Source organism: Anabrus simplex, chromosome 6 (assembly GCF_040414725.1).
Source record: "Anabrus simplex isolate iqAnaSimp1 chromosome 6, ASM4041472v1, whole genome shotgun sequence".
Classification (NCBI taxonomy): domain Eukaryota; kingdom Metazoa; phylum Arthropoda; class Insecta; order Orthoptera; family Tettigoniidae; genus Anabrus; species Anabrus simplex.
The window spans coordinates 6,220,280-6,238,329 of record NC_090270.1 but is presented as its reverse complement, the minus strand read 5'-3'; the positions used below and the strand labels follow the sequence as shown (position 1 = coordinate 6,238,329).

Genomic DNA, 18,050 nt, shown 5'->3' with positions numbered 1-18,050 from the left:
TGTTAGAACTGCCGTAGAAGAAAATGATAGTTTAGATATGAAATTTACGATTTTTACAAATTTAATTATTTTATTCTATCCTTTCTTGTAAAGATTAAATTAGACTAGATGTGAAATAGTGTTCCTTTCTCATTAGAATAGTTCAGATGTTAGGTTATTAGAATATTTTAGATACCGAAATTATGCTTTTTATCTTCTTGTTTCTTGTAAGAATTAAATATGTAATATTATTTCTTTCTCAACGCAAATATAATATTAAAATAGTTCAGATATTAGTTTGTTAGACCGATTCGAAGCATTTAGAAAACACATGTAAACATTTGCCACTGTAATTGGGATTAGAAATCCTGCAGTGCGCAATAAATAAATAAATAAATAAACATGAACAGCACTCAGATATTTGCCGTGAGCGATAACTCGGTACGAAGAGGTTGTATTCAATTACGCACATGTTGGGGTTAGACGCCTCCTGATTGCCAGTTTCTGGTGTACCACAGCTGTGGTAATGCCCTGTCACCTAATGTTGTAGATGATACCTCATGAATCTTCTGTTCCGCCTAAAGAAATTCCCTTCTTGAATTTGGATCACGTATGAATGGAAAAACATCGATTTCCTTGCGACACAACATGTCCTGTGTCCGTCTTGGACAGGTGGAAGCGTTTGCGCCCCATTCCTTTGTTCCGCAGTTTTATTTTAATGTTCTTTCGAACTTCTGCTGAGTTACCTGTTGGAATGTCGGGTTCTACTTTACAGCAGTTCGGCAGGTGATGGAGTGTTCCTATATCGACCGCAGGAGGGTATCTGGGACCCTAATTTTAACTCCTCCGACACGAATCGGATGTCTCCATCTGAATAAAGGACTAGAGGAAGCCCATAACGGGAAAACCTTTTTTTCAATCGTGCTATAACCACTTGGGACGTCCACGAGCTCCAGGAAACGTGAGTAGTAATCTACCATTTGCCATTGAGATTTGCTGCCACGGACCTCCAGTCGTTAGAAGTTGGGCATGTGGCTTCTGCCTGTTGGCTGCAACATCCATGCTCTTCGGCATTTAAACAGTCCCTGGTGTCCAAATTGTAATTTCTCCGACTTTTCCGGTATAAAAATCTGCATTAGCAAGCCTTTCACACTGTTCACCTCTATCATGTTTCTAGAACTTTCCCATTCACCATGTAGAATATTTCTGACAATTTCCTTGCTTTCGGTGTCATCTTCTTGTCGTCGTTTCATTTCATGGAGTTTAGAGTCGGATCATGGCAACTCTGGACAATGCCATCTACTGGAGATGGCGGTATTTAACGTAACAGTTAAGATAACAATGTTCCAGCTTGCTGACATGTTGCCAGAATAATATGTTACTCAATTAAGCCTGTTATATTTGTAACAGGTAGCAATTCTTCCTCAACCCTTCATTATTTCCTTAGTCATTCCTTCGTTCTACATTACTCGGTAATTACTGAAGTTATTTTAGTTCAATACGATTTAACATGGTTGCGTTTCTTCGGCGTATCTTGTGGAACAGTGTTCCATCGCGATGACTGTTCAGTCGAGATAACGCTGTTCCACCACAAGCGAGTATTACGGCCAGGTAAGAGTCACAGCATTGTAATTCCTGAAGCGTGTCGTTATTCTGTGAAGTCCTAACGTTTCGAATGGTGTCCGCTCAGATTTATAATGAATAAAAGATCGATCACAGCTTAGACTATATAAATAAATATTTTTCAGTGAATAAATTCATTTTGTATGATTTTTGTGATCAAAGTCGCTAATTTCAAAAATTCCAATCTAAATATGAGAGCCCATTCACACTCAGCCTCTTCACTTTCTGCCGGAACTCACAATATAAGGAATAGTAGTGGAAGTGGGAGAGGGGGAGGGTGGGGGGCATAACAATTACAGACAAGAACAAGTACCCGGGTTTGTTAACAATTAAGTAACAAACCAGCTTGTACAAATTGATTGTCCTATAATTCCTAGCTTCGGGCGGCTAAAATGGAATAAACGTGTAATGTTTTTTCCGCAAGGTGTGGGGCGACTGCCTCGACCCCTCAATCCCCACTGTTTACATCACTTAAGGCCTACTATGCCGTCAAATTGAAATGAAGAACGGACACAGTCATCTCAATCACCACAACCTGTCACAGGCAAACAAATATCCATTTTTTTTTGGTAACATTCATACTGAAAAATGTTTTCCTAAAATATATGGTCTTGTTTCAGTGCGTGATATTTTGTGTTGACTTCTCTTTCCTGATTTACTGATTACCGAATGTGATTTTAACGTACGGTTGTCTAGTGAAATAGTAGAAGTTGGTTACGCATATTGGGCGGTGAGTTCATTACTTGTTTGAACTTATTTGCTTTGTGTATTATTTCCAGACCTGATTTTCAAGATAAAAGGTATTTATAACAATTTATAATCTATACCATATGCATTTTATGTTCAGTGATTTTATATTTGACTAGGTGATGTACCCGTGCTTCACTACGGAATTCTACATTTTATACAGAATTCTAGGTTAGGTAGTGTACGTGTTATGAGCAAGATTGTCTTAAATTGTATAGCTCTTAACGTTACGCTAGAAACGCGACGGGAGGTCACCAAACATCTTTTCTCATATGAAGACTGAGAGAATTTTCACTGTAATGGTAGTTCCAATTTCATACCATCAGTCGCAATCAGGTTGGGATGTTTTCATTGTAATGCCTTTTTGCATCCTCAGAAGACTGTCTTAGTGGTTTTCCCAACTGAAATGAACATACAATGACGTCAATAGGAATGGCGCGATTAAAAGCAATGCTTTCATACTACGAAATACTTGTTCAAATGAAACACCCCACATTTTCTCACTTTCAACGAACAGGACTACGCTGCCTATCTAACAGTCCAAAGTTCCAGACCTGGAATGACCAAACCACAGACAGCCGTGCTCTGTAAACACTCTTCGGCGGGGAGAGGGTTGAATAGTGGAGACTCCCAGGGCAAAATCTATGCCCAATTACTATTCTGTTTCCTAGGAGTACCGGATGAATCGGAAAATATCAATTCACTACACTGGCGGCGGAAAAATCTATCTGACTTGAAGGCAAATTTTTCCTCCAAGCCAGAAGAGAAACCCCTCTTCACTGCTAGTTTGGAATAAATTGAATGTAGAATTTAATTAAAAGTGAAGAGAAAGAAGCTTTTCTTAAGAAACGGCTCTTTTCAGAGTTGAATTTTGAGTTATTTAGTGAATATTGTGGTGCTATAATTTGGAAAATGCCTAAATTGTTATTCTAGACCAGGCCATACTACTACTACTACTACTACTACTACTACTACTACTACTACTACTACTACTACTACTACTACTACCACCACTAAGTGAGGCTCTGCCTTAAGTATGCACACTGCTCAAAGAAACAGCGCGTCAGAGTAGGGATCGAATAGCTGAAATACTATGATGAACCAGTGTGTTACGTACCAGCTGTATCAGAGGAATGGCATGCTAAAGAAGAACGTTTTCTAACTCCCCGGCTATATTCAGTCAGGCTGTTATACTCGGAGTTGAGAGGCAGCATAAGAGACAATGAACATCACAATAAACAATGGTCAATGTAATGTTATTGTTGATCAATGTTATGCACTTTCGATATTATACGCCTTCATCTTTTGTTTTCTTCCGACTCTGAAATACCACTCTTATCATAGTCGGTACGGTAAAACTCAATAAAAGATAAATGATCGGAAATGTTATTCTCTATAACTGTTTTATGTAGTACTTTTCGATAGGACCAATAACATTGGTATTTAAAAGTTACACTTTAGGCACCTTCTTCTAAACTACAATTTCATCCAGGATGAATAAAATTGTTTATAGCTTAGACTGTAGTTTCCTATTCCCCGACTCTATATACCGATTTTCATTATTTATTTTATTTATCGTATGGCATATACATGAACAGTACAATAAATTACAGGTTTATATCTACCGGTACATTATTTACATAGGTAATCGCCTGTGGTGTCGCCAGGAAAAATTCACTTGTTTCTCCACTGAAACGTCTCAGTGGGCATTCTTGTGTGATGTGCTTCACAGTTTGCCTCTCAGCACCACAGTCGCAGCAGGATGTAGACTTTTTCTTCCATTTATACAGAAGATCTGCACACACACCATGGTTAGTCCGGATCCAGTTTAACTTGGACCATACTTTCCGCGGATGTTCAAAGCCAGGTACCTTCTGTGTAATGCATGGCATATTTAAGGATTCTGCAGAAGCAAATTATCTCCATTCATTAGACCATCTCTCAGTCAGATTGAAATGACTGGCTACAAGGTTCTCCGCCGTACAGATGGGTGGACGTCTTGACTTAAGTCTGTCTATATCCTCATGAATGGGCAATCTTTGATTATTCTGGATCTTATTGTATTCATTCATCAGAGCAGTGCATCTACGGAGGTGGGGTGGAGGAATATGGCTTAGTACGGGCAACCATTGAATTGGAGTTGATCTGATCGTACCAGTGATCATTCTCATTGTATCGTTTAACTTAACGTCTATTCTCTTCACATGAGGACTGTTCATCCAGACGGGGGCACAATACTCCGCAGTAGAGTAAGCTAGACTTAGAGCTGAGCAGCGTAGAATAATTGCACTTGCACCCCAAGAAGAACCACACAGTTTTCGAATTATGTTGTTACGTGTCTGAATCTTGGCAGCGCTCTTTCTCAGATGTTCTTGGAATGACAGTGTTCTGTCGAGTGTAACACCTAGATATCTGGGGTGTCTATTGTGGCGGAGGAGAGTGTTATCGAAGTATACTTTGAGGTCCCTTGAAGCCATTCGGTTGTTCAGATGAAAACAAGAAACTTCTGTTTTACTCATACTTGGTTGAAGTCTCCATTTTCGAAAGTATTTTCCTAAAACAGAGAGATCTTTTGTCAACGTTTCCTCTGTCTGCTCGAAGCATAGGTCTTTAGTGGCAAGAGCCCAGTCATCTGCATACCCAAATTTCCTGGATCTTGTGGATGGTATATCTGAGATATATAAACTAAACAAGAGTGGGGCAAGCACTGAACCTTGTGAGAATCCATTATTTAGTTTGCTGGGTTTGCTGTCATTAAATTCTGTTAACCCATTTTCTCATAGCTCGGCGTTGATATGGACTTAGCAACAAAGTACAAATTCATGAATATCTTTGTTATCATAGCCGGTACGGTATAAATGTATAAGACATAAATGGTCGGAAATTTAATTCTCTATAACTTTGGTTATGTAGTATTTATCGATACGACAACTAATAATATAAATATTTGAGAATTACATTTAGGCCTTCCCCTAAACTACCATTTTACTCAGCGTAAATAAAATTACTTATAGCTTAAATTGTAGTGGCACATTCTCCGACTTTGCATACCAATTTTCAATGAAATAGGACCACCAATAACGTAAATATTTAAAAACGAAATTTTAGGCCCTCCCATAAGGTACCATTTCACTCGGCGTGAATACAATTATTCATAAGATATACTGTAGCGACGTATTCTTCGACTTTGCATACCAATTTTTATGAAGATAGGACTACTAAAAACAAAAATATTTGAAAATGAAATTTTAGGCCTTCCCCTAAACTACCATTTATATCAGCGTGAAGAGGGGATAGACGGGCGATCGTCGGCTGCTGGGGACAATAACGACCCAGATCTATTATTTTTCAAAAGTTTCCTGCCACAATCAAACAATTTGCTCTTTGAGTCAGCGATGGCCGTTAAAACAAGTGAGTGAATTGTTGGATGTGCTTGTGAACGGTCGGCTGTTGAAAGAGCTCTTGCATTATTGTAGTGACTAAAAACCTATTGAAATTGTTTAACTTTTGCGTGTGTGTGATCCATTTGGTGCCATTTATATATTGGTGTTTAGTGCTAGTTGGTAGAAATTGGGAGTGTGATATTTATTTGAATTTTATAACAAGTAATTCAATTGGTGTTCAGTAGATTAAGTTTTCTAGGTTAAGTACAACTAGCTAGGTGTACCTGTTTCGAATTTAGGTTTAAGAAATACTTTAGGTAATAATGTTAACTTTAAAAAATATTTTTAAACATCTGTACGTTCGTTAGTATAATAAAATAGTATAATATAAGGCAGATTATCACGAGGAGTTGTAACTTCCGCCGCAACATTTCCGTATTTCGTATAGATATCCGTTCAAACTATCACGCCTTGTAAACTTCGATTTAAAAAGAAGTTAAAGAGAATACACGGTAATTTAACTGGATAATTACGGTACTTAACAGTTTTCGGATTGTTGACGATTGTTGCTAACTACTATTTTAAGGTCTTCGGAGACGCCGAGGTGTCGGAATTTAGTCCCGCGGGAATTCTTTTACGTGCCAGTAAATCTACCGACACGAGAATGACCTATTTGAGCACCTTCAAATATCACCAGACTGAGCCAGGATCGAACCTGCCAAGTTGGGGTTAGAAGGCCAGCGCCTAAACCGTCTGAGCCACTCAGCCCGGCCCGATGAACTGTAGTCTAAGTTCCTGGCATACTTTGTACTAGTACCTTCGTTTATTCTTCGAGTAAAAGTTAATAATCAAATTCCTATATCCCAATAATATTGCATTTCAAGCCCCCGGCGTAGTTTTGACAGAAATTATTGTAGACAACCTCTTATTTTTCAGCATTTAAGGACACTTTTATTATCAGTCCCGCGTAACAGGGAAAATAATAGTAATCCGCCAGCGGTAAAAATCATTTAACCACATTTCAGTCTATTGTAGTGTAGATACGGTATATTTAGATAGTACCATATCTTGACTGCTATATTCGTGTATATCTTTGTGTGTGTATCTTTCGTGTGTATCTATTAGAGCATAGTACTAATAATAATCTGTCTAAGCATTTAGCTTTGTTGGTAATCTTTGAGTACAGTAGTTCTTGCATATTTCAAACTTGCAATTTTCATTTCTGTTTGTGCTTAGTAGTGACATACGGTACCGGTATTGTAATTAGGATACGTCTGAACGTAGTTTAAAATTATTGTAGTGTGCTGTACAGTAATATCTTATTAGAAATTAGCGTGATTATTTTATATTGTAAAATATTTGTGTAGTATAGTAGAGGTACCCGTAGAAACTCCCTTGCCAGAATTCTGTTGTTGTAGTTAGGATAGGCTTAACTGCAGTTTAGAATTGTGTAGTTCTTGTGTATTCCTTTTGGAATTCAGTAACTGAAAGCAGTTTTTATCCTGTTAGGGTGTTGTAGGATAAAAATACTGTACGACTAAGTAGTATTGTAGTGTAGGTAAGGTAAGGGTTATACTGCTCGAAGGCAGGTCCGAACCTCCGCAGAGGTGTTCCTGAGACGGAGTTTACGTACGGTAGGGTGGCCAGTTCCTTTCCGCTCCTCCATTTCCTTACCCCCCACCAACAGCGCGTGGCAACCCATGCAACTCCTGACCACGCCCAATGTTGCTGAACTTCGGAGATCTCACAAATAGGAAACAACGGAAAACCATCTTCAGGGCTGCCGACAGTGGGGTTCGAACCCACTATCACCCAGATGCAAGCTCACAGCTGCGCGCTCCTAACCGCACGGCCAACTCGCCCTATTGTAGTGTAGTCGTATATTAATTGCCTTATTGTCGTGTGATCTTTGAGTAGACCTACTATCCTAGACAATATTTCTTTCCGTTCACTTTTTTTTTGCACATAACAGGGTATTTTATTTTTCCTTTTCTTTTCATTCTTTCCGTAAAGAATGGATAAGAAGTGCAAGTGTAGGTACTGTGGGTGTGGCGAGGCATAGAGGGGTATAAGGGAGGTGTTGGAGAGTTTGAGGGAGATAATTAGGATTCTCACAGAAAACAAGAGGGCAGGTAGGCCTCCCTCAAACAATGCACATGTTACAGTAGGTGAAAAAGAAGAAGGGGAAGGAAAGGGGGGAATTGTAGAAGACAGGTGGTCTAATGTTCCAAGGAGAAGGAGATTGCAGGCTAAGGGCTCTATTCAGGATCAGAATTCAGGACAGGTGTCTGTGAGATATCGGTTCGAGCCACTCCAGGTAAAACAACAGAGGGAAGATGAGGAACAGGGAAGTGTTGCTGATTGAGTGGAAGTAGGAGGAAGGGAAATGTAGAGCAGAAGATAGGAAAAGACAGGTGGAACAGGGTCATGGGAGGGAGAAAAAGAGGAGGAAGTAGCTTGTGCAGCTATCAGGAAAGATAGGGCTGCCCAGCACGCAGAACTGCGCTGAACCAATCACATCGCTGTTATAAAGATGTTTCGTATGCATTGTCCATTGTGTTATTGTGCTCTAACTAACTGCTTCCATTGGTTGTTACAGATCACGTGGATACCCATTGTGATCTACGTACCAGCGCTGGCCTTCAACCAAGGTAAGTCTTATAGTGGAACATAGAACACGTACTGTATATACTGTAGCCAATGTTTTTGTTAGATGGCCTTTCAATTACAGAATATTAAATCTAGCAACCGACTTGCACATTAAAAGAAAAAGTTTTTGCAATGGTTAATTTTATGAACGGCACGAAATAACAATGCCATTGATAACTTTCCTCCTGATTTAGTATGAGCTCTACAAACTGCCACAAGTGGTGTCCTCGGAGCTGTGCTCGAGCTTGGCTTGGTGGTAGTGATTATTGTTTGTACCGAGTCCCGGTCGCTGTCTCACTGGGCTCCTACATTTGATTCGTGTCATCCCGCTTTTGTTTACTTTTTAACGTCAATGCGTTCCATTGGCTTAGTAATACTCTTCCGAAACGTTAGATGTCGCCAGTGCTCCGCTCTGCTGTATCAGATTATTTTCCCTTCCCTGTTTAATTTTACGTCTTTTGGTTGTTGCCTCTCTGCCCCTCGCTGGGACAAGAAGGAGTTCGTCTGTTTTTATTATCAGATTTTTTCACATCTTAAAACGCTTTGATGGGATGGATGTCAGGACATCCTAACTTTTGATCGGCTTGTGTGTTACATTCCTTTTTGACATTGATTATTTTTCGCTGCTCTGACACGTTCTTAGTTATCGTGTCGCCTCGTAAGATATCTCCATGTTGTTGACAGAGGGTTTTATTCCCAGCTCATTCTGCTAGGGTGTGTGCTTTTATCATTCCTTTTCCGTTCATATTTTTATGCGTTTTCCTAACAATTGGCGTACGATTCAGTATTGTATGACTGATGTTTCACGCGTGCCTTTTGCGGTGTCTACATGAGTTTCAAGCCGGTTTATAGTTTTGTCTCTATGGCTCAGTTCTTTTATGGAGTGGCATACTACCCCTTGAATCTGTGAGAGGTGTTGTGGTGACAGCGGTATCGGTAATTTTGTCCTGATTGGGTGAATGTCTTCATAATGACATTGATGTCCACGATATAATATGTGGGCCCTTTGACTCTATGTACTGCTCCTTGATTCTGGACTTGTGTCTGCATCATCTGTGTGGTTTATATTAATACACCTTTCCAATGCTATTGCTGGTTCTGAGTGTGTTTTATGCGCATGCCTACGAGATATACAAGGCCGGGAAATAGCTGCTAATTTGGCCACTAGATATCAGTTTTCTGTTCTGCTCTCGGCTGACTTTAACATTTTGATGTTGTGCTGATTTTATGCAATTTATTGTGAGTATTGTTTCTGTCCGGTGGTGGTGATTTTTGTTTTAAGAGGAAGTACAACGAGGTAATCATCCTCTCTGAACAAATTAGAAAAAAATGTAAAATAAAAACAAAATTATTTATTCAACAAATGAATTTGGAAACGCAGTACAAAATAAAACAAAAAATTATTGAATTAGGCCGAAAAATTAGTAATGAATCAAAAGGGAATCTGCGTTCCCTGAGTAACAATTCACTTGTAACTTACATACCCTTCATTAATCCACTGTCGCACATAAAGCGGGTGACGAGATCAGCAGTAGTCGCGTCATCGGCTAGTATGCGTTCGAGTGAAACACACAGGCCGAGGCTCCGTCTTAGGCCAGAGAGATCGGCGCACTCTGTGAGGATGTGGGCCACGGTGAAGTCGGCACCAAAAGAACACACTGGGGGGTCTTTCTCTTTAGGAGATAAGAGTACGCAGATTGTAAATGATCTATCCTCAGCCTGTACAGTACTATGGCCTCTCTCCGTGAAGGCCGGAAACAGGACCGCCACACGGTAGCTGTCTTCTTAATTGCTCTCAGCTTGTTGGGAGTTCGGATAGCTGGCCACTCCGATTCCCAGGACGCTAAGATGGTTCGACGTACCTGAGAACAAATATCGTTAGCAGGTAAATTGACAGGGCTTGGAGGTAAACGTACTGCTTCCTTTGCAGCTTCATCCGCAAGTTCGTTTCCCGCAATCCCAACGTGGCTTGGAAGCCACCGAGCTCGATAGCTGCAGTCGCTTAAGTGTGGCCAGTATCCACTAATCGGGAGATAGTGGGTTCGAACTCCACTGTCGGCAGTCCTGAAGATGGTTTTCCGTGGTTTCCCATTTTCACACCAGGCAAATGCTGGGGCTGTACCTTAATTAAGGCCACGGCCGCTTCCTTCCCACTCCTAGCCCTTTCCTGTCCCATCGTCGCCGTAAGACCTATCTGTGTCGGTGCGACGTAAAGCAAATAGCTTGGAAGCCACGCGAAAGTAATTCTGGTGCCAGCATAACTTAACCTGGCTAGAAGGTCATCAATCTGCTGCACCAGTGGGTGTTGCGAGAAACAGGTTTCAATAGACTGCACAGAGCTTAACGAATCGGTACACATAAGAAAGTGGGTTCTTTCGTCACCCAGTGCAAACTGCAGAGCTTCTAGGATGGCGTAAAGCTCTGCAGTATAAACGCTACATACACTAGGAAGCGATATCTTTGTGCTCATATCATCGGTGATGAAAGAGCAACCAACATTATCTCCGATTTTAGAACCATCCTTGAAGATATGTCTCGCGGCCGGATATTGGTCAAGGAATTCCTGGAAATACCTCCGATAAACGGAGGAATCCGTGTTCACCTTGGGGCCACAGAATAGATCTAGACGTATATCCGGTCGCGGAACCATCCACGGTGGTACCTCACTAAAAGTTTGTTCAAGACAACCACCGATATCGATATTGAAATCACGACACAGGCAATCAATTCGAAGCCCACCCGGCCGTGTGGCATTCGGCCGGTTTTGGTACCTCTGGTGGCATTGGGTACTAAAGATTCATTGCTAGCCTGGATGTAGCGGCATTTCACGAACGTGAGGATTAACTGCTGCCTCCTTATCCGTAAAGGTAGAACTCCCGGTTCAGCAAGTAGGCTAGTACTGAAAGCTCCCGTTGCCAGTTTAACACCACTATGGTGAATACTGTTCAAAAGACTCAGCGTAGACTTTGATACTGAGGCATAGTCAATTCGGGAGAGGACCGTCGCCGTGTAAAATAGTAGCAGTACCGCACGGTCAGCCCCCCACGAAGTGCCGCTGAGAAACTTAAGCATGTTAAGTCTCTTCATGCAGGCAACCTTCAGCTGACGGATGTGGGGGCTGCTACGTTAGTCTTTGATCAAAATGGAGACCCAGGAATCTGCAGGTGTGTACCACTGGTAAGACACTGTTTCGCAAGCGGAGCTCTGGTTCAGGATGCACAAGCCGACGTCGACAGAAGTGTACAACTGAGGTTTTCGCCGCTGAAGGCCCATCTGTCGACTCGGTTAATAGCTTGCTGCAGCTGTCTCCACCATTCCGGAGCTGTAATGTAGAGCTAAGTCGTCTACATACGGCGATGGAACGACTGCGGGCCCAGCAGCGGCAACTATGCCGTTGATGGCGATTGCGAACAGCATGATACTCAATACAAGTCCCTGAGGTACTCCATTTTCCTGAACGTAATACTGAAAAAAAAGCATTCCCTACTCGGACTCGAAAGAGCCGGAGGCACATGCAGTTCTCAATAAACGTGGGCAAATTTCCCCGAAATTCCGACTGGTGTAGAGTGGAGAAAATTCCATATCGCCAGGTAGTATGGTAAGCTTTCTCCAGGTCAAAAAACACGACGACTAGGTGTTCCTTCCGGAGAAAGCCCTGCTGAATGGCGCTCTCCAGTCTGACCAGATGTTCAGTGGTTGTTAGACAAGAGACCTTCCTTTTCCATGGCCCACACAAGACGCCGGTTAACCATCTTTTCAAATAGCTTACAAAGGCCATTTGTAAGGCATATTAGCCTATAACTATCCAGGAGATTTGGATCTTTACATGGCTTGGGAACTGGGATCACAATTCCCTCACTCCATATTCTGTTGAGTGTCCGTGAGGGGCATGGTGTACTGTTGTATACCTCTATGTATTTCGGATACCGATAAAAAGCAAAAAATGTGCATAGTTTTCCTTCGCATGCGGTTTAAGAGAGAAATTCAGGCAAGCTATTTCGAGGTACGAGTAAGTAACTTGCATTTTAATACATCAGATTTCAGTGTAAGCATATAATCAAACGAATTCTCCCCAACGAAGTTCCTTCTCTTTTGAGTGTATATCCTGGTCACAAACAGAAAAGTGTCAAACGCAGGAAGGATCCAGCTCCCATAAATGACGTATTGCCATCAAAATTTAGTAAAATTTCTGATTCAGATAACGATGAATATACCATATCTTCAGCATATAACTGTTCTACGTCAGGCACAAAAATAAGGTACAAGTTTAGCTTCTATGTCAAGGAAATGCTACGAGTATCTCTGTTAAATCTAAATACATATTGCTGAGATTTCAAATATCAGATTACGGAAAACAGTCCTTATATTGAGAAGTCGGATATGGTAATGAAATCAGAAAAATGCTTTAAGATACCTGAACTTGACCAAAAAGTAATCCTTATTGAAAATAATGGTACAAATGATCATTTAGTAGCTTTAATCCTGTTAGAACAAATTGAATCTTAACGGGAAGAAAAAGTGAAATGCGGAGAAAGGACGCTACAAATTTGCGTCCTCTGGCATAAGAAAGCACCGACCGGCTACAGATTTGAGATTATTGCACTGCCTAAGTGTACCACATCCGAAAATGCTGAAAAAATATATAGGATTTTCTAATGGCGAAACAGGTATAACACTGCTCTCCAAACAGCGGCTTCAATACGAATGTCGCAACATCAGATGTGTGGAGGAAAAATAGGATCGCTGATAACTGATAAGATGGCGATTAAACCCAAAGTCATTTATGGCCGTAATCTCGATCCGTTTTTCAGATACACTGAGACAGAATTTGAGAAAATGGGAAGAAGTGAGAAACTCGCTAATAGACTTCTCAGCTTCTTTCGTGATTTACTTATTTCGTTTAAGCAAAGTGTAAGAAATACGATGTAGAAAGTAAGTCATACAACTGCTCTTGGTCTATTTTTTAATCTCATATCTGTTTGCTGTCGTCTAGTTTTAATGAATTTTAATAACTTCTCCTACTAGAACATGTTGCAATGAGCCGGCGATACAGCGATACAGATGTTATGAAACGGTATCCTGGCGGAGCTTTCCTATTCCAAAGTGTACACATTTTATGAGTTGTTTCGCCGCATGCCATGTGTGCTTTACTATAAGCTTCAATTTGTACGATTAGAAACAGTGCCAGTCTCCATGTTTCTAATACCACTTCTCAGTATTACTACAATTTTTCTTACCCTATAATTTGATTTACGTTTTAAAACAATTTTAATCATGAGAGCACCGTGCTGCTACCTTGCGGGTAATTCCGTCCGCTGTCATCCGCCATCTTTAATCAACAGTGCATCGTGCTGCTATCTTTAGCTACATACATTTAACATCTGGTGGCGGCGATTTGAAATTCTATCCAGATGCCATCTTTAATCAACAGAGCACCGTGCTGCTATCCCTTTGAATTGCGGTGACGGATAATTTGAAATTCCGTTAGCTATCATCAACTTTAATGCATTTGCGAACCTAACCTCTCATCTACCATCTTGAAGGAGACCATACAACAAGATGCCCCTCCCGACGCTAATTACTACTTAGAGGTTACTACACAAGATGGCGGTGGCTGTTATGGCTACCTCCTCTATCACCTACTCCTCCTCTGTCAAGGCATAGCTTTATCCCCTGACATGTTCTAAACACATGTTGAAGTTAACAACATCGATTTAGGTCTTGTTATGTTTCTTTTGTAATCCGCAAGTCTAAACATGCACAATAATGTTTTCGCTGCACACTCTTGCCTTCGCGATGCGTGTTCGATAAAGCTATGCCTTGACAGAGGAGGAGGTAGGGGAGGAGGAGGAGGCAAGTCGTCTTGTTACGGGATGAAATATGATTATTATCTTTGTTCGAAGTCTCAAGCTGAGGGATATCGTCGTCAATAATTTAATTTATTATTATTATTAGAATTATTATTTATCCATTGTATTATCGTTGTGTCAATTTAGCGTAATTATACAAATGACGTCCGCGTAATTTTACTTGCTCCGGTCACATATTATTATCCCCCTGTGTGTGGGGCGGTAGAATAACACCCACGGTATCCTCTGCCTGTCGTAAGAGGCGACTAAAAGAGGCCACAGGGGCTCTGAACTTTGGAGCGTGGGTTGGCGACCATGGGACCCTTAGCTGAGTCCTGGCATTGCTTAAATTTACTTGTGCCAGGTTCCTCACTTTCAGCTATCCTATCCGACCTCCCTTGGTCAACTCTTGTTGTTTTCTGATCCCGACGCTATTAGGTTTGCGAGGGCTAGGAAGTCTTTCATATTCACGCCCTTCGTGGCCCGTGTCTTACTTTGGTCGATATCTTCATTTTCCGAAGTGTCGGACCCCTTCCTTTCTTTTCCCTCTGATTAGTGTTATATAGAGGATGGTTGCCTAGTTGTACTTCCTCTTAAAACAATAATCAACACCACCACCACTCACATATTATTATTATTATTATTATTATTATTATTATGATCATATTATTATTATTATTATTATTATTATTATTATTATTATTATTATTATGTCATTCTTATTATTTGGGTTATGACATGGTCACGCCCGTAGACTTCTCAACATACCGGTCGCGTTTACAGGCATTCAATAGTCAAAAAATTCCTTATTATTATGATAATAATTATTATTTTGATCACTACGATTTATCACCGTCCTAACGTTATTATTATTATCGGTTTTAAATCATCAGTTCTATTCCTCTTTAACACATTTATCATTGTCCCTTCAGTTACTACGGTCCAAATTTAGATCTATAATACTACTACTACTACTACTACTACTACTACTACTAATAATAATAATAATAATTATTATTATTATTATTACAATCATCATGATTATCATCACTCGTCATTCTTAATCATTATACCATACGATCATTTATGTGGAATCTGAACCTCTTTAGTCTTTGGATCCGTAGTCTTCCAAATGACCTCGTACGTACTGCACCCGATTATTTACATTGTTATTATTTAATACTGTCCGTGCTACAAATTTAGGATGGGGTCGTTAAGCGACTCATCTTGTTACAGAAGGTAACCAAATCTAATCAAATTATCCCCATTTTTCCAGTCACGCTAACATTTCCCAAATATTATTTACAGTTTAGTACTCATCTTAGTTATCGAATCCATTGCAGCTTGGCAGATGAGAGGCTCCTTTCGGCCCCTCTCCGCCGTTCTTACTCCTCCATTCTTGATGGCGTATTTCCACAAATGATTTCCTGGCACATTACCATTTTACACTAATACCTTAATTATCACAATAATTTACCATTGACAAGGTTAACACTGAACATTTACTTTTATAAAACAAATTAATACCCTAGACCCAAATTTTTAATATTTTACACTGTTTTAAGCTTCGTCCAATTACCGCACAATGGACATGGACACGTACGGCGGTGTGTCGAATTCTACGCCCGTCGCGATTTATGTCGTCCGACGCGATACGTCTGTTTCATACGGCCCTCTTGAAGTGTTCATGATATCGGTGATATTCCAAAGTACAGGCTATTATTCCCTCAAAGTACTGTTCGTCACACAGTATGTTATTTACGCACTTATTGCGGTGCAATTTATATTACTTACTCTTACAATGCAATTAACTGACTTCACTATGATATTTATAACTGACAAACACTGTCCTAAGTTAACTATTTCCAGTTCATGTTGCTTGAGCGCGATCACATTTTATAAGTACTGGCGGATGCTCGCGCCATTAAATGTTGAGTTACTATACGCCCGACGGATTTGAAGTCAGCTGCGAACGACGGTTCAGCTCCAGAGATTCATTTCAAGTGTGTTTGCGAGTATCCCTTGCGCTCGTATATATGGATGAAGCTTTCCCTCGCGGATTCATTGAGGCCATACCCATGAGGGAGGGGGTGGATTTTTAATATCGGCACTTGCACTCCGAATTTGACGTTAAAATTTATATCAAATTAATCCACTCTTCTAGCTTATTTGCTGGATTAAATATGAACTCCTGGCGATCATAGATTTAGGAGATACGGGTGGATTTAGCTCCTCACATTTCGCGCCTTTGGAAGCGTCCCTTACAACGTGGTCTTCGTCCAGCCAATGACATTCAAGCTGTCTGGTTTCCAAGAAATCCAGCCTTCAATTTATTTAATTTGCCAATAATTATTGATTATTTTTCCATGCGAGACATCTAATAAATTCATTACATTGCTCCGTGTACCCACAATAATTTATTACTGATTACTTTTGAAGTTACGAGAATATCTCATCCATCATCTCTTAAGATGGTATCCCTGAGTCTTCCATCAAATTTTAGCGATTGGCCGGCAAATGGTCACGTGATTTAAATTTCCACCTGCCCGAACCTAGGCTAGCGAATGTCCTCGCAAGCACTGTAGTTTTCCATGACGTCACGGAATCTCCGTTCGCCAAAAATATCCCAGCGCATTACTCATGTTGCGAGCTTCCTTTGTGTCACCTACCCCCTTCTCTTTCTGACCAAGACTTATTTGTGGACTTGTATTTTCCCTGTTCGCCAACTAATGAGATCCCCTGCTGTTAAGTAGCTAAATGTTGTTGTGTCGAGCTAAGCCTCACGGCTCCAGTTTGTCGCGTACTCAACCTATTATTTCAACAAAGCTTGTACGGAATAAGTTTTCTGTATTTCAATAAATGTACCATATATTATTTTATCAATCAAATCATGACTGACTATGGACCTATGTCACTCGGGTTCAGTACCACTACGGGTTCGAATCCTGCCCTCTACGTAATTCAATTTTACTCTGTTACATTGCCCGCATTCGTACACTCATTTTCTCCGTGTTTATCATTAATTTCATACATGTCCTCGTATCATAATATCTTTCTACACAGCTTCAGTATACAGTAAGTGTCCCCATACGGACTTCCTCTTTCTTCATATTTCAGCATAATTTTATTCAATTATTAATCGCAGAGTTCTCAACTGACTTATTTCTCATCGACGACATCGAACGATATATTTATATCCTGACTGCATGATTTTTACCACGTCTCTCTTCACATGTGATTTACTTCTGAGGTCATTCTCCATAAATAATCGCAAAGGCCTGTATTTATATTCGCGTAAGAATCATGAATAGGCCTACGTAGTCCTGCTAATAATTGCAAATTAAATATCCTACATTTATTTATAAAATATTAGGGCCGTAATTTAAACCACACATTTTATAGCATTTAGGGTTTGTTCGCACCGGTAATATTACTCATAATTAGTATATCACAAATTTTAATTATCGCCATATTTTAAGTCCAGTTAGAAAAACTATTCGGTCATTAACGATTCGCATTTATCTTAACATATTATCTATTAAAATTTAAATGTTTATCTGTGTTCACATTTTAATACGATATTTCATGAATTATTATTATTAGTTCGTGACATTCCCTACAAAATTCGTCCAGGTAAATTTATAAAAAAACGAAAAAAAAAACAAGAAAAGAATTTAACACAACGGAAAACAGTGGCATTGCAAGTGGCTGGAATTTCCATAGAAATTATCACACAAATTGTTACCAAATGACTGACATAAAAAGCAAACTCTGGGTCAGTTCTAACACTAAACATAAAATTAATATCGAGAAAAGCTCG

At 40.1% G+C, this 18,050-nt stretch overlaps 1 protein-coding gene across 4 annotated transcripts in view; it reads left to right on the top strand.

The window, feature by feature from the left end:
• The window catches only part of LOC136875406 (sodium-coupled monocarboxylate transporter 1), a 238,344-nt gene that overhangs the window by 60,672 nt on the left and 159,622 nt on the right, over window positions 1-18,050 (top strand). For all 4 annotated transcript variants that reach the window (XM_068228195.1, XM_068228197.1, XM_068228196.1 and 1 more), the window contains one exon: window positions 8,332-8,383. In XM_068228195.1, the coding sequence (XP_068084296.1) occupies window positions 8,332-8,383 (52 nt within the window). The remainder of the gene's footprint in view (window positions 1-8,331; window positions 8,384-18,050) is intronic.